This window comes from Osmerus eperlanus, chromosome 20 (genome assembly GCF_963692335.1).
Source record: "Osmerus eperlanus chromosome 20, fOsmEpe2.1, whole genome shotgun sequence".
In the NCBI taxonomy this organism is placed as follows: Eukaryota; Metazoa; Chordata; class Actinopteri; order Osmeriformes; family Osmeridae; genus Osmerus; species Osmerus eperlanus.
Window position 1 is genome coordinate 1,532,955 of NC_085037.1, and position 21,729 is coordinate 1,554,683.

The window sequence follows — 21,729 nt, forward strand, 5'->3', positions numbered from 1 at the left end:
GATAACATTGGGTATGTAGGCTATTATGTTTTCATACATGACATAAGCAAATCTTTAGATTGCGTCACAGTAGGCTGACAGGCCAGCCCCCAGTTCATTTTTTAAATGACAGATTCAACAAGGTGTCTGTATACTGAGCGGTGTCCACACTGACCAGTGTATCAAACTCCTTTACCTTCCTGTCACTGTTTGTTCGCTAGATGGTGACATAGGACTATAGACATAGGTTGTGAAATTAATGATCTAACTTGTTTCTTCAGGAATCTTTCTATGAATGCCAGTTTTTATTGTCCACCAGGTGCTAAGATACTGCAGCCAGCCACCAGGGGGCGATCGAGATGTTTTGGCTTCATTTTTTAGGAGACTTGAGAGCCCTGCGTTGTGGGTTCTCAGAAATATTTCAAGAAATTAGTTTGTTGTGGCCTACTGTGTCTCTGGGTATAATCATTTAACTTGACTCATACCGTAAATCCTCAAATAGTGTCCGGGGCTTTTATTTACATAGGCTGCACAGCGCACCGGCCTGTATTTGGGGCAGGCTTGTATTAGGGGCAGGCCTTTATTTCTTACTTACCGGTATCTTCTGTTATAGAATTGTATTATTTAAATAAAATAATGGGCATAATTACAGTAGGCTAATATCATTCATTGCATATGCGTTCAGCACTTCCTGCAACCATTTACCGATAGGCTACCGGTAGAATGAAACCGGTAGACCTATAGCTAATCAACTTTCTGGAGACTAACCATTTAGAAATTAATCAGTAATAAACCAGTGTCAGTCTTAAGATACATCGTTAATTGCAGATATTTTCCAATGTTCTCAATTACAATCAAGCAAGTCAAAAATTTCACTCGGCCAAAAAAAAAGTTTATCGCGTATAGCGCTTTATTTGCAGTGTCAACGTAACAATAAATATCTGGTCCTGTCAAAGGACAGCAATCACAGAACGAACAGGAGACAACCCAAATCCAGGACTTAGACTAGGTCTATCATATTACGCAACTACCAAATTCATCAGCAACATCTGAATGGGCATATAGCCATTAAGCTACGGTCAAATGGAGCAAACAAACTCCGAACTAAATGGACCTTGCAAAATAGGCCTACATCTAAACATAATACTTAGGTCTACATCCAAAGCTCACCAGTAATGAGGCAACATTTGTACAGCTATTCGGCGTCCCCCTCAACACCCTCTTCCCCATCCTCATCATCGAGAACAACAAGTTCATTATTAAGCAGCTCCTCTTCGTCGTTCTCCTCATCCTGGGCTACTTGCGTGCGGTTCTCCTCCCCCCGCTGCCGGAGCTGCGCCAGCGCATCCCTACCAGCGGCGCATGGCTGTCCCGCTTTGAAGCAATGGATGAGATCATCTTCACTCCCGTCATCTTTCAGTGTCAGTCCACAAACTTTGAAGGACTTTCGGATCATGTCCTTGTCCAGATTCTCCCAGGCAGCGACTACCCAGTTCACGAGCAGGTGGCAGGCAGGGGCTCTCATGTTACCTCCAGCAGTATATTCTTTATCTGAGTCCCCGGCCATCCATAAATCATACGCCTCGTGTAGACTCTGCTTGAACGGCTGGTTCCACATAACATCTGGGGCTTGGATGTACTTAGTGCAGCCGCCAGGGATAACTGCAGTTGTGACATTATAGCCACATTTGAGTTCAGCCTTAGTGGCGGCGCTGATGTGGCATCGATATGCATCCCAGGCTAGGAGCCGTGGGGTGAAACTGAATTTCCCGACGACTGACTGTAGCCAGTCTGATGTCAGGCTGTCGTTCATCCAGCCATTCGCTGAAGTTGCAATCACAGCGCTTACTTTCTGTTGTTGCATTCGAGCCACTTCACGCACAGCCCCTTTGAAAACGATGTACGTCTTAAGTTTGGTACCATCGGCCTTGGCAGCCAGGATCACTGTGAGATGGCTCTTCTCATGCCCTGTAGTTTTTAAAGCCACGCTTTTGGCCCCTCGCTTATCCACCGTTGTGGACGACAGCATATCAAACCAGACTGCTGTTTCGTCCATGGCAATTATGTCTCTCTCCATAATATTTTTGGAGGCGATTACTTTTAGTAGTCAATGTAGGAAACCAGCTTTTCAACCACCTGGTCTGGGTCTTTCTGAGACACCGTTGTACGTCTCCTTACTGAAAACCCATTGCGCTCCAGAAATCTCTGGAGCCAGCCCCTGCTTGCCACGAAGCTACAGTCTCCACTGTCCCTCACGGAGGGAAATATTTCCAAAGCTTTATTTTGTATCATCTTTCTAGTTACCCTAGAATGCCTATCGCGGACTGAAAAAATCCATTCGACCAGGCTGGTCTCCATATCCAGGCTAACCTTTTTCCTACCTCCACCTGCTAGTCGGGCTCTGTTCTTTTTGGTCGCATTGAATTCATTCTTCTGCTTCTTCCAATATCGAATTTGTTTTGGGTCTATATTAAACTCCTTCGCTGCCTTTTCTCCCGAATGTTCTTCTGCGAACTTTGAAACCTTCTCTTTGAATTGTATGTCGAATTTTCGCCTTGGCGCCATAGTGCACTGCTTTATTATCTCTTTGAAAAAAGTAGCCTAGCCAACTAAAACGTTAAAGATAAACAACAGTAGGCTACGATACGTGCATTTAGGCTAAACAATAACAAATTCGCCTAGTAGGCCTACGTGGTAAAATGTCTTTTTTTATTGGCAACAGTCCATGAAATTAGCCAATAACATTAAACATAAGGAGAACATGTATTTATGAAATATTACTTTAACATTATTTTTTATTTTTTTACCCCCGGCCTGTATTTGGGGCCCGGCCTTTATTTGTCCGTATAGACCACGCCCCCGGCTACTATCTGAAGCCCGGCCTTTAATTGAATCCCGGTCTTTATTTGAGGATTTACGGTAATTTTATTATAATGAACACTCATGTAGGCCTAGGGTTTTGCAGCAACTTACTGGATCATTTTGTTTTCATCAAGCAAAGAAATGTAGACTAAGCTGCTAGTTAAGCAATAAGGTACTCGAGGCAGTACTTTATTGCCAATAAAGTACGTGTTCAAGGGTGTTGTTATAACAACACGCCTATAGGCCCGACGCGCAGCGGAGGGCCGGCAAACCCTGGAACACGTACTTTATTGGCGATAAAGTACTGCCTCTAGTACCTTATTGCGGTATCGAAAATTACCAATGACAACCAAAAATGTAACCGTTATTTTGAGTGCGCACTAATATGGAACGCTCCATTTTAAGGCAAATGTAAACAGGCGTACTGTAAACACCTGTACACCGTACAGTACTTTATGCTCAATAAAGCACACCCCATGACTCACTCTCAACCAATCTGAAATTTCAACCACCCGTATTATAATAGGCTATAAGGTTAATGACTAAAGTAAAAAATGACTAAAACTGAAGAAAATGTAGATTGTAAATTAGGATTATTTTCACACGGCCTAGGCTACCAATAAAGTAGGCCTATCTCTTGTTTAAAGAAACATTGGAACAACTGTCTAGGCTATGTGTTTCAATCACTAGCCCTTGTGTTATTATAGGCTTTATCCTGTGTCTTGGAATTGATTTGAAAATAAGCGTTTCTATTCAACCGTTCGATTGTGAACCCTTTGTAGCAGGCTAACAGCATGCGCCAGAGGCCAAATCTTTCACAAAAATAACGGATAAAACGGAAATGGAGTTTCGAACGTTGGAAAGTTTAAATGGTCGGAGAGAGTCCCTTACAGTGATCACACAGTTCTATGATGGTGTAGCTTAAGCAATCGATATGCCCCGATAGTCAAGAAGAGAAGACGATCAGACGACGGATCCACAGGACAGATGAGAGACATAAGCTAGGTACCTAATGATTTGGCTATTCTGATTGACTACAGACAGGGAATGACGGAACTTGGAACAGCGATACAATACCATTTAAAGACATGAATGATTCAACAACGCCAGAAAATGGGATACCAGTCAAAAAAACAAGGTTCAAACTACGAGGAATGGGGACCACATTTTACAGGAGATATTTAGACTTTATATTTCGGTCACTCATGTCAGATGTTGTGTGAATTGTTTTTATATCTCAGAATATCTCAAAAGCATCTGGACAATAGCATAATGGAGGACGACCAAAATGGTATGATATGCACATCTGCATTATGGTGACAAATCCACCCCACTCTCCCATTAATCACAAAACAGACTGAATAATTCACATAACAGTTATTGTGGTACAACCGCTATAGGTAGAGAGTTGTGTCTTTTGCTCTCTGTTGGAAGTGGAGGATGACCAGTGTCAACAGCAAGGACACATTGCAAATGAATTGTGTTTCTTTACTGTTGAGAAGGGCTGTCAGTGTGGTTTGAGTATATATGCAGAGTTGTGTATTTTGGGCTACCTGGGACCTTCCAGGGCAGGCCGATCTGTCCTCCAGATCTGAAGGCCCTCAGGGACTCTCGAGATGCAGCACCAGAACCACCAGGTACTTGCCATCCATCACCTACAATACTTTAATTTGTATGAGTACTAGGGACTAGGTACTAGGATCTATGGAGGAGTAGGAGGTACTAGGATGTATGGAGGAGTAGGAGGTACTAGGATGTATGGAGGAGTAGGAGGTACTAGGATGTATGGAGGAGTAGGAGGGACTAGGATGTATGGAGGAGTAGGAGGTACTAGGATGTATGGAGGAGTAGGAGGTACTAGGATGTATGGAGGAGTAGGAGGGACTAGAAGGAGGATTGAAAGGACTAGGAAGTCTAGGAGGGACTAAAAGGGCCTTGGAGTAGTATGACTGGAGGTCCAGGAGGACTAGAGGGGTGATATTCTGAGAGTAATAGGGGGTAATATACTGTACAGAGTTATGCTGCCGAGACCAAGGAACGTTTCATGTCTTTATTCACTGCCTGTATTCTCCACAGTACTGACGAGGCCGTCCTGAAGAAGATGGAGGAGTGGAAGCGGATGTGTCGTCTGAGAGGGAGGGGCGTGAGAGAAGGGGTGAGTTTCTGTCCAGTAAGTCTTGTCGTCGCCAGTAAACCCCCATAACACCGTCTCCGTGTTGTGTTGTCTGTTTGACAGAGAGACAACTGGTCATAGTTCAACTCCCCCCTCTCTCTTTCTCTTTCTCTCTGTTTATGTACGATAATCTGTATCTCTTTCGCCTCCACACACCGTCTTATCAGAGCGCTGTGAAGGCGATACGCCCTTCTGTGTTGTCCCACCCTCCTCCCCCCCCCCTCCTCCCCCCCCCCCGCTCTCCTTCCTTCTCCCCCTCGTCTGCCCTCTCTCTCTTCCTCTCCCTCATCCCATTCCTCCCTCCTTCAGTATTCAGCTTTCTCCCCTTGTATAAAGTCGATTTTTGGTGTGATTTGTAGAGGATCTGCTCCATAGCGCAGAGGATAAAGACTTGTGAGACACCTTCCAGAAAAGTAGCCAGCAGTCAAGACAATGGTATCAAGTTCATCTCTGTGTTCAGTCACAAACCTTACCCATATCACACATTGTACAGCCTTCATATCTCTTATCTGCTACGGCTGTGTGTGTTTTGAAGAGTGTGCGTGTTGTTTTTCATCCCTTGATATGTAAATTATGTTTTAACTTGTGCTTCAACCACTATTTTCAGAGTATCTGGAGGATGATGAGGATGGTGATGATGATGACAGAGAAAAGGATGAGGAAGCTGAGATGGATGAAGAGGCTGATTGTGATGGGGAGGATGGAGAGTTCTCTGAAGTCAGGCAGAAAAATGCGAAGTTTCAAAGTACTTCTGATTTATTTCGTCTATACAGGGACCTTTCAATTGTGTGTATGTTTGTACTATATGTGTGTATGTTTCTATGTATGTTTGTGGACGCGTGTGTCTGTATGTGTATGTGTGTATTTCCGTGTGTGTGTGTTTATGTATGTGTTTCTGTGTCTGAACTCTCCTCTCTGTGTGCCTGTTGTGTCTGCACTGTAGAGTCTAGGAATAATCCACCAAAGTTTTTCCAACACCACGCCTCGTCCACCAGAGGGAGCTATTGCATCAGTGCCTCTGTGCCGAGGAGTGCCTACACCACCAGTGGAAGAAGGGCCAGGTCTGGGAACACACACACACACATGTACATCACAAGTGTTACATACTGTGAAAATGACATGGTTCATTTTTCATCCTGAGAATAAAATGTCACATTTGTTGTTTTCTCTTTGTGTGCAAAAGTAGCTTGACAAAGCATTTTGTGTTTTATCTTCTTGTTTACACCTTCAGGCTAGGGCCTACACTGGGCAGGTGAGTCTTTCTTTTATTAGCACGAAAGAAGGGTTGGACAGATATATATATATATATATATACAGCAGAAATTGTGCAGTAGAGGTAAGAGCAAAATGTCTACCAAAATAGACCCGCCCCTCTCTGTCTCATGTTGTTTTGGTCTGGTTCGACCCTGCAGAAGGAAGCATGCGTGGCACACTCGCCGTGACTCAGTCTCCTCTGAGGAAGAGGAGGACTCTGATGAGGAAGATGGTGGGAAGACCAGGTCAGTGAACCAGCTTGTGAACCGGAAAACTCGTTAACCAGGCGAATGGGTGACTGCGTTGTGTGTCCTCATTGTGTGATTCTGTTTGCATTATTCTCCAAACAGAAGTTTGGAAAAATGTAAGTGAATGAATGCAAAGAATGTATGCTTATTGAATTTAGTTCATCGGTTATTGTCACTTCTAGCATATTTGTCTCTTAACATAACATCATGAGTGGGAGCTGATGATGTCATCGTTAGACCCAAGGTTCCAAGCCGAGGCAACAGTTCTGATGCCGTTTCCGTGGCGAAACTCATTCTGTGGACAGATGAACTTTCACTTGAGGAGTTGCTCTGTTCGACACAGGGACACGGGGAATTTCACTGAAGATCTTTCAGGAAACCTTTTAGTTGTTGGATTCACAAGTGGGTAGAAGGTCTGTTGGGTGTTGAGCTGTCTGCTCACAGTGAGCTTGACTGAGGCAGCCTTCTCTCTCTCTCTCTCTCTCTCTCTCTCTCTCTCTCTCTCTCTCTCTCTCTCTCTCTCTCTCTCTCTCTCTCTCTCTCTCTCTCTCTCTCGCTCTTTTATCCCTCCCTCCCTCCCTCCCTCTCTCTCTCAGTTGTTTGCCTGTCAATCTGCGTAAGGAAGACATCTTGGGGATCCACAGGGACAGGATGAAGATCCAATCGAGTTTGGCAGACATCGACCCCATGGTGATCGACCAGTCAGTAAGTCTCCAACAATTTTGGGAACCATTCTGTTTTGAATTGAACTAAACTATTTCAATGTACGTTTTACATTTAGCAGGCACTTGCATCCAAAGCCACATACAAACAGGGCTTATAGAAAGTATAGCAGTAGAGTGTGAAGAGCCAATGAACGGTTTGACATTTCAAACTGGTCTCTTATATCCCAATGAGAAGTTCATTCAGTCTTAATGTTGCCTTAATTTACCTACCCCCACCCCCAGGTGCGTTTCGACAGCGTGGGAGGCCTGACGAGCCACATCTCAGCCCTGAAGGAGATGGTGGTGTTCCCCCTGCTCTACCCTGAGGTGTTTGACAAGTTCAAGATCCAGCCTCCCAGGTGAGAGAGACTGTGGCCAGGTTAGAGAGACCGCAACATCGCCTTCAGTCTGCACACTGTTGACCACAGACATACTCACACACAGCAGAAGGTTAGTGGGGGGGGACAGTCTTTCTTTCTCTCTATCAACAAATCATTTCTCTCTCTCCCAATGTGTCTTTTCTGTCTGTCTCTCTCTTTCTCTCCTCCCTCCCTCCCTCCCTCCCTCCCTCCCCCCAGGGGCTGCCTGTTCTACGGCCCCCCGGGGACAGGGAAGACCCTGGTGGCGCGGGCGCTGGCTAACGAGTGCAGCCAGGGGGACAGGAAGGTGGCCTTCTTCATGAGGAAGGGGGCTGACTGCCTCAGCAAGTGGGTGGGCGAGTCGGAGCGACAGCTGCGCCTGCTCTTCGACCAGGTATGGCTGGGGAGGGGAGGGGAGGTAGGGCTCGGTACAACTGGGTAGTGTTGCGTAGTGCTGGGTAGTGTTGGGTAGTGTTGGGTAGTTTTGGGTAGTGTTGGGTAGTGTTGGGTAGTGTTGGGTAGTGTCGTGTAGTGTCGGGTAGTGTTGTGTAGTGCTGGGTAGTGTTGGGTAGTGTTGGGTAGTGTCGGGTAGTGTCATGTAGTGTTGGGTAGTGTTGTGTAGTGTTGGGTAGTGTTGGGTAGTGTTGGGTAGTGCTGGGTAGTGTTGGGTAGTGTTGGATAGTGCTGGGTAGTGTTGGGTAGTGTTGGGTAGTGTTGGGTAGTGTCGGGTAGTGTCGTGTAGTGCTGGGTAGTGTTGGGTAGTGTTGGGTAGTGCTGGGTAGTGTTGGGTAGTGCTGGGTAGTGTTGGGTAGTGTTGGGTAGTGTTGGGTAGTGTCGTGTAGTGTTGGGTAGTGCTGGGTAGTGTTGGGTAGTGTTGGGTAGTGCTGGGTAGTGTTGGGTAGTGCTGGGTAGTGTTGGGTAGTGTTGACCTCTGTGACTGACCTCTGGTGTGTGTCTCACCACCAGGCCTACCAGATGCGTCCGTCCATCATATTCTTTGATGAGATTGACGGTCTAGCTCCGGTCCGCTCCAGCCGTCAGGACCAGATACACAGGTGCCTGTGTGTGTGTGTGTGTGTGTGTTGACTGGTGTGTCTGGGTCACCTGTGTGTGTGTGTACTGACTGGTGTGTCTGGGTCACCTGTGTGTGTGTGTGTGTGTCTGAGTCACCTGTGTGTGTGTGTGTGTGTGTGTATGTGTATGGTAACTGATGTCTGTGTGTGTGTGTGTCTGAGTCACCTGTGTGTGTGTGTATGCGTATGCTAACTGGTGTGTGTGTGTGTCCTGCAGCTCCATCGTGTCCACGCTGCTGGCTCTGATGGACGGGCTGGACAGCCGGGGGGAGGTGGTGGTGATCGGAGCCACTAACCGCCTGGACGCCATCGACCCCGCCCTCAGGAGGCCCGGACGCTTCGACAGGGAGTTCCTGTTTGGCCTCCCCGACCGCGAGGTGCACACACACACACTCACACACACACACACTTGCATAGATACGCACACATAGGCACACTGGATTTCTTCACTTTGATCCGAAAAACGCATTTGAAGAAATCCAGTGATGAGCTTGTCTTCTTCTGTACTTTCCTCGGCCTTTGTGTGTGTGTGTGTGTGTGTCGCTCAGTCTCGTCGAGACATCCTGAAGATCCACACCCATCAGTGGTGCCCCGCCCCCTCCGACACCTTCCTGGATGAGCTGGCTGACAAGTGTGTCGGTACGGCAACACGCCACGGCCTTAGTTAGGCCTTCCATCTAGATATTCAGTTTAAATTCTGTTCATCCAGTCTCTCGCTCTGTCTCTCCTTCTGTCTCTCCCCATTTCTCCTTATATTTCTTCCTTTATCTGTCCTTCCGTCGCTCTCTGTCTCTCTCTCTCTCTCCACCTGTCCCCCCTTCCTCTCTTCCTTTATCTCTTCCTCTCCCGCTTTCTCTTTCTTTATCCCTCCCTCCCTCCCCCGCCAGGCTACTGCGGCGCAGACATCAAGGCGGTGTGCGCGGAGGCGGCCCTCTGCGCGCTGCGGCGCCGCTACCCCCAGATCTACTCCTCCTCCCAGAAGCTGCTGCTCGACGTCTCCTCCATCAACGTCACCGCCACCGACTTCCTGGCCGCCATGGCCAAGACGGTGGCCGCCTCCCAGAGGGCCGTGTCGTCCCCCGCCAAGGCCCTGGCCCCGGCCCTGGCCCCCCTGCTGGGCTCGGAGCTCGCCGCCCTCCTGGACGGCCTGCAGAAGCTGTTCCCCCACGCCGAGCAGGGCCTCAGGAAGAGGAGGGAGGCCTCGGGTGGGTCTGGGTTAGGGTTCGATGGGGGTTTGACAGGGTCATCGGCTGATTTGGGTTTGGTTCTCTTAGCCTTCCTCACATGGTTGTGGGTTGTATTGACTTGCCTTTTTTTATATTAGTATTGTATTGTTTTACATTGTACTGTACAGCATTGTATGGTATTGTGTTCTCTCGTGTTGTAACAAGCATCTTTTGAGCAGTGCACAGTTATTGTGTGTGGAGCAGGTTGATTTGACAGCAGTGTTTTTATACCTCGTGTCTTGAAGCTGATGGATGTGCTGTTGTGGTTGCTGTGGCAGACCTTCTGGAGGACGACCTGCTGTACAGCGGGGACGAGGGGACCTCCTCCAACACCTCCATCTCCAAGCAGACCCCCCCCTCCACGGGCAGCTTCCTCCACCTGGCGCGGTAACCACCCTCACACACCCCGACTCCCCTGCTCTCCGTCTGGGTAAAGGCTCGAGGCAGAGAGGGCTCACAACACTCGCTTGGAACCTCTGTCTCCTTCCATCTCCCACTCCCTGTCCTATCCACCCCTCCTTTCCACCTCCCCCTTCCCCCGCCAGGAGTGCAGTGCACCAGCCCACCTCCCACCGGCCCCGGCTCCTGCTGACGGGGCGTCCCGGGGCGGGGCAGAGCGCCCACCTGGCCCCCGCCATGCTCCACGCCCTGGAGAGGTTCAGCGTGTACACCCTGGACGTGGCCGTGCTGTTTGGGGTCAGCTCCACCTCACCCGAGGAGGCCTGCGCTCAGGTACGCAGGCTCTGGCTCCCTCCCTCCCTCCTACTACTTCCTCCCACCTCTCTCCCTCCTCCACCTCCTCCCCTATCTCCTCCTCCACCTCCTGTAACCCCCACCTTCCTCCTCCCTCCTACTACCTCTCTCCCTCCTCCACCTCCTCCCCTATATCCACCTCCTCTAACCCCCATCTTCCTCATCCCCCACCTTCCTCCTCCCCAACCTCCTCCCTCCTCGCCATCTCCTGATAACCCTAATCCCCCTCCCCCCCAGGTGTTCTGTGAGGCCAGGCGTACGTCCCCCAGCATCCTGTACGTCCCCAGGATCCAGCGCTGGTGGGACACGGTGGGGCCGGCCCTGAAGGCCACCTTCACCAGCCTGCTGCAGGACCTGCCCTCCTTCTCCCCCGTGCTGCTGCTGGCCACCAGCGACCAGGCCCACCACGACCTGGACCACGAGGTAGGGACGGCACACACACACACTCGCCACGCGCAGAACACATGGGCACACGAGCACCCACAAGACACGCACAAGCACACTCACACACGCCAGACAAACTTGACTGCGGTGCGTCACGTTTGCCATCGTTCCCAGTGTTGGTAGTAAGTGTTGCTCCCTCCTCAGGTTCAGGCTCTGTTCCGTGTGGAGCACGGAGAGGTTCACTCCATCCGGACGCCCACCCAGCAGGAGAGGAGGAGGTTCTTCGAGGACCTGATCCTCTTCCAGGCTGCCAAAGCCCCCGCTTCCAAGAAGAAGGCCTGTGAGTGACGACGACAGGATAGCTGGGTGCACGATGGCTTGTATTGATGAGTTCCGAGGGAGATTTGACCCTTTGACCAGTTGTTTTACTGCACCTTCCCTCCTCTCCCCACTCCCCCCCAAACCCTCCTCGCTTCACCTCCCCCCCCATCTCCACTCCACTCCCTGCAACACTTCACTTCACCCCTTCCTTTCCCAACCCTCCCCTCTGCCCCCTCCACTAACCCTTCCCACTTCAACCTCCTCCACCCTCCAGTGATGCATGCCATGGAGGTGCTCCCCCTGGCCCCCCCTCCGCCCCCCAGGCAGATGTCGGATCGCGAGCGCCTGCGCATGGAGGAGAAGGAAGAGGACACCCTGCGGGAGCTACGCCTCTTCCTGCGGAACGTCACCGAGCGCCTGGCGCAGGACAAACGCTTCAGGGCCTTCAGCAGGCCTGTGGACGTGGAGGAGGTGAGGGGAGGGGAGGGGGGGAGTTGGAAGAAAAGAAAAGAGGAGAGATGACAAACCGGTTGCTCGTAAGACTGTGTTAATATCGAGGGGGTTTGAGGTGCAAGATACTTGTACTTACATTTACATTTAGCAGACGCTCTTATCCAGAGCGACTTACAGTAAGTACAGGGACATTCTCCCCCGAGGCAAGTAGGGTGAAGTGCCTTGCCCAAGGACACAATGTCATTTTGCACGGCCGGGAATCGAACCAACAACCTTCTGATTAATAGCCCGACTCCCTAACCGCTCAGCCATCTGACCCCTGTACTTAGATCGCACGGGTCAGATTGCTATCACTGTCAAATCATGGGCGGAGGAATTACAGGACATCACTTTGTTGCAAATCACGCAATTAGACCCATGACCTTACTGAGTAAGGACTTCACCACTGACCATAGTGATGAGATTGTGACGGTCTAATTTAGACTGCTTTGGTTCCCACCCCTAGTGGGTCAGGAGTGCTTGCGTCTAAGAGCCTACTCTCTACTCCATACCGTCTGAGGTCTGTGTGTTTGTCCCCCCCAGGTCCCTGACTACACGACCGTGATCAAGAGCCCCATGGACCTGTCCACCGTCCTGGCCCACGTGGACTCCCACAAGTACGTCACCGTCCGGGAGTTTGCCAACGACGTGGACCTGATCTGGAAGAACGCGCTGGAGTACAACCCAGACAGCGACCCCTCTGGTAGGAAGACCTCTGGCTTTAGTTTCCCCCTCTTTCACCTCTCCCCTCTCCCGTCCCCCTTCCATCTCCTCCCCCCTGTCTTGGCCATCTCTATGTGTATGTTATACTCTCATGCGTAATGTATCTCATCATCCATCCCCCTTCTCTCGCGATCTTATCTCTTTCCTCACACCTCCCTTCCTCTCTCATTGTCTCTTCCTCATCCCTCTCCTTCTCTCTCTTCCCTCTCCCTGCTCTCTCTCTTCCCTCTCTCTCCTCTCTCTCTCCCTCCTCTCTCTCTCTCCAGACCGTCAGATTCGCCACCGGGCGTGTGCGCTGAAAGACACGCTCCACGCCATCATACGTGACGAGCTGGACGAGGACTTTGACATGATCTGCGAGCAGATTAGAAACTCACGGAACAAGAGAGGTGACTGTCTGGTGAACTACATAACGTAACTCTATTAGCTAACTAGCTAAATATTAACAAACTAGCCAGGTAAATACTGCTCTTTTGTTGTTCTGTATGAGATCCTCAAGACATGGACATTCCCTCACATTTGTTCATTCACATTGTTTTATATTTTTTTGCCACGTTTTCATGCATTAAGGTGTTATAGTAAAGATGTCATCTCCCAGGGCTGGTTTACACGGTGTCACTGAGCTCTGTAAACAACTCCTTCTTGCTGGAGATCCATGAGTTTCCTGGTTCTGCTTGCCTGCAGGCTGCAAGACGTCCATGTTCGCCCCATCCTACTACCAGACGCTGCCCCGAGAGGAGGGCTGCTCTGACGACAGGAGGCCAAACGGCAAGGACGCCAGCACACCCTTCGCCGCCGACGCTCCACGGCCCACAAGTACGTCTCCCCTGTCTCCTCGCCTCCTTCCAGTGTTTCTCGCTGTAAGTTCATTGTTAAGGTGTTCCGGGAAGTTGAAACGGCGAGGAGTGGATTATTTTGGGAGAAAGTGCAGTCAGTGCTTTTTTCATGAGAGAGAGAGAGAGATGGAGAGAGAACACAACTGTAGGAAGAGGAGGAACTGAGGAAGAGGAGGAGGCGGATGGGCCAAATACATCCTTCTATTGAGCAGAGGAAGGCACAAAAAAGGTTGAAAAGACACAAAAAGTTAACAGCACAAGACAGGAAGGAAAGGGAGCAGGAAGAGAGGATGAGATGAACGTAGGAAGAGAGGAGGGTAGGTCTTCAGAAATCATGATCTCGCCTGTCTGCCTCTGCTCCGTGACTACATGTCTAATGACCTTCTCTACCAACCCCTTCCTCCCTCACGACAGGGCAGAAGACAAGAAAAACGAAAGCACGACGCAAAAGCAAGTGGAGTTTAGGCATCGTAAAGAAAAACAAGATGAAGAAACGTCCACCCACCCCTTCCTCTTCCTCCTCCTCTTCTTCTACCCTCCCCTCCTCCTCCAGCAAGAACAGAGTGACGGACCCATCGATGGATGAAAGCAACATGAACGACAGGATATGGCAGGGGGGAGCAGAGAAGAAACCAGTATTTTAAAGAGGAGACACCCTCTGTTCCGGAGGAGTGTACGAAAGAGGGGGCTCACTTTGAAAGAGACCCACGCCCCTCTTCCGGGAAAAGGAAACAGCCATCCCTGGACCCGCTTGTGAATTGGGTGGAGCCACCCAGGCACAAAGGCAGCATCCCTGGGCTCCCACCCACTCAAACCCCCCTGGTCAACCGGCACCACCCCCAGCCTCCTAGTCCCCCAGCAGCTTTGGAGGGTGTACCCAGCCCACGCACCCATACCTGGGATCTAGATCCAGGGGAGGGACCCCTCTCCATCCCTGGAGAGCCTGAGAGGGCTGTGGAGAACTGGGAGATGAAGCTAGGTCTGTCTGGGTTGTGTAGGGACCACGTCGCTCCTGCTAGCGCTTCTGCTAACATGGCCAGCCTCCATCCCAGCTCTCTGCAGCAGCAGGAGGTGAAAATGAAGCATATAGCTTCAGCTACTGAACCACCCTCCCCCCCTCCCCCTCAGCTGACCTCTGACATCAGGAAGTGGTTCAGGCTCGACCTAGTCTGGGGTCTGGGGGTCCTGCTCTCACTAATCCATCTGGCTAATCCATCCATCCTCAGTGAAAACGATAATGCATTACACATGACTGCGTACGTGCAAATGTGTGCAAGTGTATAGATCTGCAGAAATAGCCTATATATATAAGCCTACTTCTACTGCATTTATTACTACTTGTTGTGATATTAACAAGTTGGACCTGACTGACTAAATCCCCCCCCCCCCCCCCCCCCACACACACAGAGAGACGTGGGGGCCGAGTGACGCGGGCCACCTGGACCGCGGCCCAGCAGCAGCAGGTGATAGACGTGGACAAGGCCCTGGAGATCCTCTCCCAGAAGTCCCCTCAACTGGTGGTGGACCATGACAAGCTCAAGGTGTGGTGCTCGTTCATGACACTGTCCATCCTATCACCTGGGAGGAGGGGGCACTTTGTCTGTCTCACTGACCAGACCTGTGTTGATTATTTGTAAAGTCACTGTGATTTTGATCTGTCGTGCAGTTGTCGCTCAGGTGAGTGGGTTACAGCAACAGACAAACTGGTTTCAGGATTGGTTGGATGTAAATCAAATGCACCCAAAGTGTATTTGACTGCATTTTTTCAAACTGTGTGTGTGCTGTGTGTGGTATATGCTGTGTGTGTGTGTGTCTGTGGTCTGTGTGTGTCTGTCAAGGACCTGCTGAAGAGAGTGGTGACCAAGACTGAGGGCTACGAGGTGTGTCAGCTGGAGAAACTCTACGCGCTGCTCTGCCAGAGCATCTACAGACACCGCAAGAACTACGACAAGACTGAGCTTGTTCAGGTTTGTGTCTCTGGCGTAGAGCTCTTCAAACTTGCACGTACAGGCCTACACCTTGTGCCTGTGTGTATGGATACAGGACACGGTTAGAGCATCTTTGCAAAACGCAAGCTCTGCTTGAGTCTGACTGACATTTTTATGTGTAAATAAGGTTACAGACACCACACATTTCTAACTATACCGATATACCTAAACCTCTCTTGTTAAATCTTTATAGCTCTAGATTTGTTCTAGATCTGTCCTTTGATCGATCTATGGTCGCAGTCCTAATTTTGACATATTAGTTTAGAAAAGACATACCAACTGCCATGTTTTGTTTTCAGGAGATGAAGAGTGAGATCGACAACTTTTGCTAACTACTCTGAAACTTTGGCCAATTTGCCTATTTTAATAAAAATAAATGGCATTTTAGGACTCATTTGGTGACTTTGATGGAGTTACAGTAGTACATTTATTGTCTATGAATTATTTGTGTATTATGGTCTGAGAACATGTTTTATGGACTGTGAACATGCTGTTGATCGTTTTAATACACGCTAATTAATGCTGACTGATTTGTACTTGAAAGCAAGGTGAGAGGAGATGGAGAGAGGAGAGAATATGCAGGACATGTAAGTGAGAGGGGAGGACATGATGCAGGAAATGGACCAGGCTGGGTCAGAGCCCTGGGCTGCGTTTCCCGAAAGCCCCGTAAGCCTAAGTTGATCGTAGAACGTACAACGAATCGTAGTTTTTACGGGCCGTTCCCAAAGACATCGTAGCTAAAGTGTCTCTTGAAAGCGCATAGATTAGCCTACTCCTTACGAGCATGTTTGGGAAACGCACGTAAGAAATATCGATGGTTTTCGTTTTTGGATCGTTGCTACGATCCATCGTTATCGGGAAACGCAGCCCAGGCCCATGCGGTCAGGCCCTAGCCTACGTGGTACACCGTGATAAACCAGCAGGACTGAGGCCCAGCGAGCCACCTGAGCCCCAGGTCTCTCACTCGCTGGGCCTCAGTCCTGCTGGTTTATCACGGTGTACCACGTAGGCTAGGGCCTGACCGCATGGGCAGGTGGGGGGCCGAGGAGAAGGGGGGGAGGTGGAACCCCAACCTGGAGGACCAGGACAGGGTTACAAGCAGACGTCACACACAACAAGGTCGTCACGGTTCACACGGCTTCTGAGTGCCGATCTGCGTCACCGGAATATTAGACACACCTGTTTTGGATTGACTTATTAGGATGGCTATACAGGCTGAGCTGTCACTGACCTCAATGTGAAGTCTTATTCATTGTTTCTTTATTGATGGCCGTGTGGCGTTTGCCCTTAGTTCTGTAGCATGTTTATTTCTTAGTAAAGTTTCTCGTGCACTTTCATCCCAAAACGTCGACTCCTTGCCTGCACAAAGGTGGTAGGTGACACAACCCAGGCATGGCCACAAGTTCACACTGTGCTATATGAGCCTTCTTAACCCTCGTGCTGCCTTCGGGTCACATGACCCAAAGGTTCATAACGAACCATCGTTGTGTTTACCCAATTTTACCCAATACAAAAACAAATTAAAATAATTTTCTTTTAACCTTTGCAATGTGGGGGGTCTGAGACAGCCCAACGGTTAAAAGAAAATGCTTCACTTTGTCTTTGTATGCGGTAAATCTGTCGCAATACGACGGTGGGTCACAATGACTGATGGGTCAGAATGACCCGAAGATAACACAAGGGTTAAAAACCACAAGAGGTCATCATTTAGTGTACAAGTATTTACTTCCTGTTTTATAGTGTTGGAAAAACCTAGAATTACCTGACGTCGTCCAGGTTTGTGACTTCATTCTTTTGCAGGGCACTCCTTACCATCTCCATTCTCTCCACTGAAACATTTACATCAAAACATTGTCCTCTGAGACAGTGTTCCATATAGACCCTAACCCTACTTAGCTAGTTCACATGTTTTCAACAGTCCTTCAATGAGCCAGGCGCTTTTTACCTTTAAAGGTTACTATGGGTTATATTGAGTTATATATTGTTGTGGTAATCCACTGAACACAACTGTAACTTGGTCCATCAGAGAGATGTGTCTTTAGTCAAGGCCTTTAAATACACAAAACCTATTTTTCTAGCTTTGGTAACTTTCTCATGTCCTGAATTAACTTCTTATGTTATTGGGTCTGCCTGCTGCTACCTGATGAAATAAAAACATTTTCAAAAGAAAGACACAGGAAATACGTTTTATATTATTATTATTGTGATTCAGAGAAATGGCAATCTGGTTGTTTTGAGTAATTGCGCAGAAAAACAAGTATCATTTTTGATGATTTGCAAATGATGTGTTTAGTTCCATATGTTGCAATAGTTTCTTACAGAATTCCTGCATAAAATCATAAGCAGTCTTTAATGATTTAACCACGAAGGACAATCATTGTGTCAACAAGTCTTAAGTACTACCAATAAGGCTGTAGGAAGATAAGCCATACCAGACTCTCTTTTCAGCATACTGCATATTCAGTGTGAATTAACACAACTTTACCCCATTTAGAAATAAAAACATTTTACAAAACAAATTACAATTGTTTTTTTTAAATGGAACACAACTTTCTTTGTGTTACTCTATAGAGTTTGTGATCTCTATAGAGTAATACTGTTTGGATATAAGATAATATTGCAGTAGCATAAGCTTAGTTGATAGCATATTCCTACATATGTGACCAACATATAATATTCATACAAAATGGCAGAGATCATCTTTACGTTTATCCTCATAGATATCATCTTTCTGTGGTCCGACTCCCTTCTCTGAGACTTCAAGGTGTGTTGTTCACTCTCTACGTTTTGTTTCAGGTGTACTTTTTGTACCAAATCCAAACATTTACTTTGTATTCATTTAGCAGACACTTATCCAAAGCTAGCCTACAAATAGTTTATATAAAAAGCACAGCAGAAGATCAAGGATCAGAAGTGCACAGTTTGGTGATCAGTCAAGGAATTATCTGTACTTAGCAGGCACAGAAGTCACCACATCTCAGCTACCAGGCACTGTGCAACAATATTAACATCTCAACTATTGAAAAACAAAAACATCTCAACTACAATTTGACATGTTGACCCTAGGTCAAGCTATATAAAGACATCTGTATCTGCCTACACTGTTGACATTCTCTTATATGTCACATTAAAGACAGCTTAAATCATGAACAGCTAGCTTGTGCTAGTCATTTATTCAACAACCGGATCTTGACATCTCTTCATGTCTTCCTAGTTACCAGAGATGTCCAGTCATGACATTTATTCCTGACCACTCGTGGTTAAAAGTAATCTCACAACTTAAACTGAATATCATTACAACAACGTCCATCACAAACTGTGATATGAAAAGTATTTTCTGGTAGACGTCCACAAATTCTCTCCCTTCATGGCCTTCAGTTCAATAATCATGACAAATAAGTGATTATAATAGTTTGATGTATTTCATGGTCATGGTTTTTCCTATATTTGTTGGAAAAGTTACGTAAGTTCTTTTAGTACTGATTGTACGGAAATCTGTCTCCAGCTCCAACAAATCTTTTATGGAATTTCTTCTCCCATTGTGTCTGAAATATACAAATGAACCATTTCCAGTAACTCTGATTGCTATCATCTTTCGTGATTTTCCATTCACTGTGTGGTTTACCAGCTTCTCTGTATTTCTTGTAGGGAAAAGAACCAAAAGAAGCATTACTGTCTATTGATGTGGTACAGAATTCAATGGCAAAATGATCTGTGTCTTTCCAAGACCTGCCACGTATAGCTTCAGGGCAATCTTGTTCGGCAAGATGTTTCAGGATGTGATTCTCAAGATTGGATCTGTTTCCATTAAAGGCTGGGTGGTTGGATCTTAATGAATCACAAATCTGAAAACTGGTTTTCTGATTCATTTGCTGTTTGATTGCTGGTTCCAGCTGTTTACAGAGGAAATCAGCTAAAATTGTTTGCTCCTTGGCAAAAGATTGCATAGGTGCTTACACATCTGAAGATACTGTTCTCGTTTGCTTTTCAAGTATGTTAGAGGATCTACTGTTTTCGTGAACGATGAATGCATCCTCTCAAATGTTGGAACTGCTCTGATGCACAGAAAAACAGCCACGTCAGTTAGGTATTCTTTTGTGAAATTAATCTGATTGGACTCTGAGAAACTGTTAATCTCACTTGTTATGATGCTTAATATTTCATGAATAAAGCTATCATTGAAATCCCTACCTACAGCTTCTTTCCCAGTAATATACATGTTGACACTGTTTGTCACTTGTCTACACATTTTCATACGGTCGTCTGGATTTCTGTGTAAAGAATGCCATTTACCCTGTGTTACGTGTTTTTTAACATCCAATATAAATAGTTTCTTGTCACTTGTAATTTTGTCTGTGATGTCCTTTTGATTTTTTAACTGATCAAGCAATATTCCTTCCACTGCAGCTCTAACATTAACACATCTCTCTTGAGGTTTTTCATTTCCAACTTTGGTGCTCCAGTCGGTCCAGATTGAATCAAACTGCTCCTCCACGCCCTGGTCGGTAAGTCTCTGGCCTTTTAGTTTGAATACTAAATTTTTGCTCATTTCGAGCAATTCTGCCTCATTTCTTTGGTCAAGTTCTGATCTGCTTTTCTTGATTGGGATGACATCTTTGCATTTCTTTAAGATGTTTTGAATGAGCTCCCCGTTCAGATTTTCCAACCGCTTGTCAACGGTTACTTTATAAGGATTTCTGAGTTTTTATTTTCCTTAAAGTATGTGTCTATTTCCTCTTTCAAGAGATTGTAAACTTGACCAAAATCAACAATCAGATCTTTGTGATTCACATCCTCAATGATGTTGCTTGAAGTTGGTTGTGCAACTTGTTCTCTTTTTCCAGGGCATGTTTTCTCAGTTTCCAGCTCACCTCAGAAACCTTTTTTTCCAAATCACTGTAAACCATCAGTTTGAGTGTATTTCTGAAGCTGAACACAAAGTTCTCCTTCAAAAGACCTTTCCATAGGTCCCCGATCCGTACGTTTACTTCAGATAATGTGGAAAATCTACAGCCTGACCTCCACTGTGCGATGGAGAGCACCTTGTTCTTCAGCTCCTGAACGTTCTGGCTGTAGGAGGTGTTGGGAGGGGCCATCGGGGGTCTCCCTCTAGAAGGATGTCCTGCATTTCAGATGGGTGTTCCCCCATGATGTTGATGATGGTGATGTCACCTATTCCGATAATAAAAGTTGCCAGTTCATTGTCATGACTGAGGGACATATTAGTGCTGAGCACAGGTGGTCTAAGGCCCTCTGTGTCCACCACCAGAACATACTCCTATTTCAGATGGTCCACTATGGCCGGGTCCACCTTAATTATCTGCATGAAGGCTCCTCTTGTGCACCTGCCTGCGCTCACGGTGAACTGAAGACCAAACATGGCATTCAGTAGTGTGGACTTCCCAGAGCTCTGCAGTCCAAGAACCGACAGCACAAATACCTTCTTGTCTCCAAGTGTTTTAGTGAGACGGTCCAGGACAGCCTGAATCCACAACAGAGGCACGTGGGCCACATCCCCATCCATCAGCTCTAGTGGCAGCCCAGACATCAGCATCTCGGCTCCTTTTGCAGGAAGAGCCTCTATAAGTTCATGTGTTTCCGTATGAAGTTTGATTGTAGGCTTGAAAACTTCATACATCTGGCTTGTTTCTTTCATGATATGCTGAAGTCCAATTGTGGTAGCCGTCATTTTGTCAGATATCATGTTCAGTTTCGTTAGCAGAGGATCTGTGTCAATTGATCCTCCTCCAACCTTGGGCCACATTTAAGTGTTGCCCATGTTGAGAGGTACTCTTCCTCATATCCTGCAAGTGCATCAGAGTTGAATTCATCCAGGAGAATTCTCAGCCACTGCAGCATGTATAATTTTGTCTCTTGTGAATGATGTGGGGATGTTAAACAGTTTATAAATGACCTCATGAAATCATTGTGTGGTGAAGCTGCCTCAAGTTGTGCCTTTCGAATGGCGGCCTTCTCATTCTTGATTGTGACCAACTGACATTCCAAACTTTCTTTTCCTTCGCATGGAGAGGTAAAAGTTTCTCTTTCAGACTCGATGATCTTTCCTCACAATTTCTTGTTTTCAGGAAATGAAGAGTGAGATCGACAACTTTTGCTAACTGCTCTGAAACTTTGACCAACTGGCCTATTTTAATAAAAAGAAATGCATTTCAGGACTCTTTTGGTGACCTTTTGTAGTTGAAGTAGGCCTAGTATATGTATGTATTTATTGTTTACAATCTCTAAATGATGTGTGTTAGTCTGTGAACATGTTTTACAGTCTATGGTTTTAATCATTTTAAGGCATTTAATGCTAAATGATTTGTATTTGTAGGCTTAATACATATTATGTGT

General features: G+C 47.2%; 1 protein-coding gene and 1 pseudogene across 8 annotated transcripts; one reads left to right on the plus strand and one right to left on the minus strand.

The window, feature by feature from the left end:
• The first annotated feature begins 3,725 nt into the window (after positions 1-3,725).
• Positions 3,726-21,584, plus strand: LOC134006857 (ATPase family AAA domain-containing protein 2-like). 8 transcript variants are annotated; one of them, XM_062445937.1, is made up of 26 exons: positions 3,726-3,846; positions 4,083-4,132; positions 4,409-4,478; positions 4,918-4,996; positions 5,374-5,449; positions 5,622-5,759; positions 5,958-6,099; positions 6,430-6,513; positions 7,113-7,221; positions 7,464-7,579; positions 7,799-7,973; positions 8,546-8,634; positions 8,870-9,029; positions 9,201-9,291; positions 9,540-9,857; positions 10,157-10,265; positions 10,424-10,610; positions 10,869-11,054; positions 11,220-11,355; positions 11,611-11,807; positions 12,372-12,531; positions 12,818-12,940; positions 13,236-13,367; positions 14,795-14,928; positions 15,226-15,354; positions 21,462-21,584. In XM_062445937.1, exons 2-26 carry the CDS (start codon positions 4,114-4,116, stop codon positions 21,492-21,494), a joined length of 3,192 nt encoding a protein of 1,063 aa, XP_062301921.1. In that variant the 5' UTR covers positions 3,726-3,846; positions 4,083-4,113; the 3' UTR covers positions 21,495-21,584. The 8 variants fall into 8 exon arrangements, 6 of the variants coding, with proteins under 6 accessions (XP_062301921.1, XP_062301920.1, XP_062301922.1 ...); XM_062445936.1 differs by lacking the exon at positions 3,726-3,846 and adding an exon at positions 3,868-3,979; XR_009927975.1 differs by lacking the exons at positions 3,726-3,846; positions 15,226-15,354; positions 21,462-21,584 and adding exons at positions 3,868-3,979; positions 13,802-14,458.
• LOC134006906 (interferon-induced very large GTPase 1-like) lies at positions 16,336-21,394 on the minus strand (annotated as a pseudogene).
• Positions 21,585-21,729: the final 145 nt, after the last annotated feature.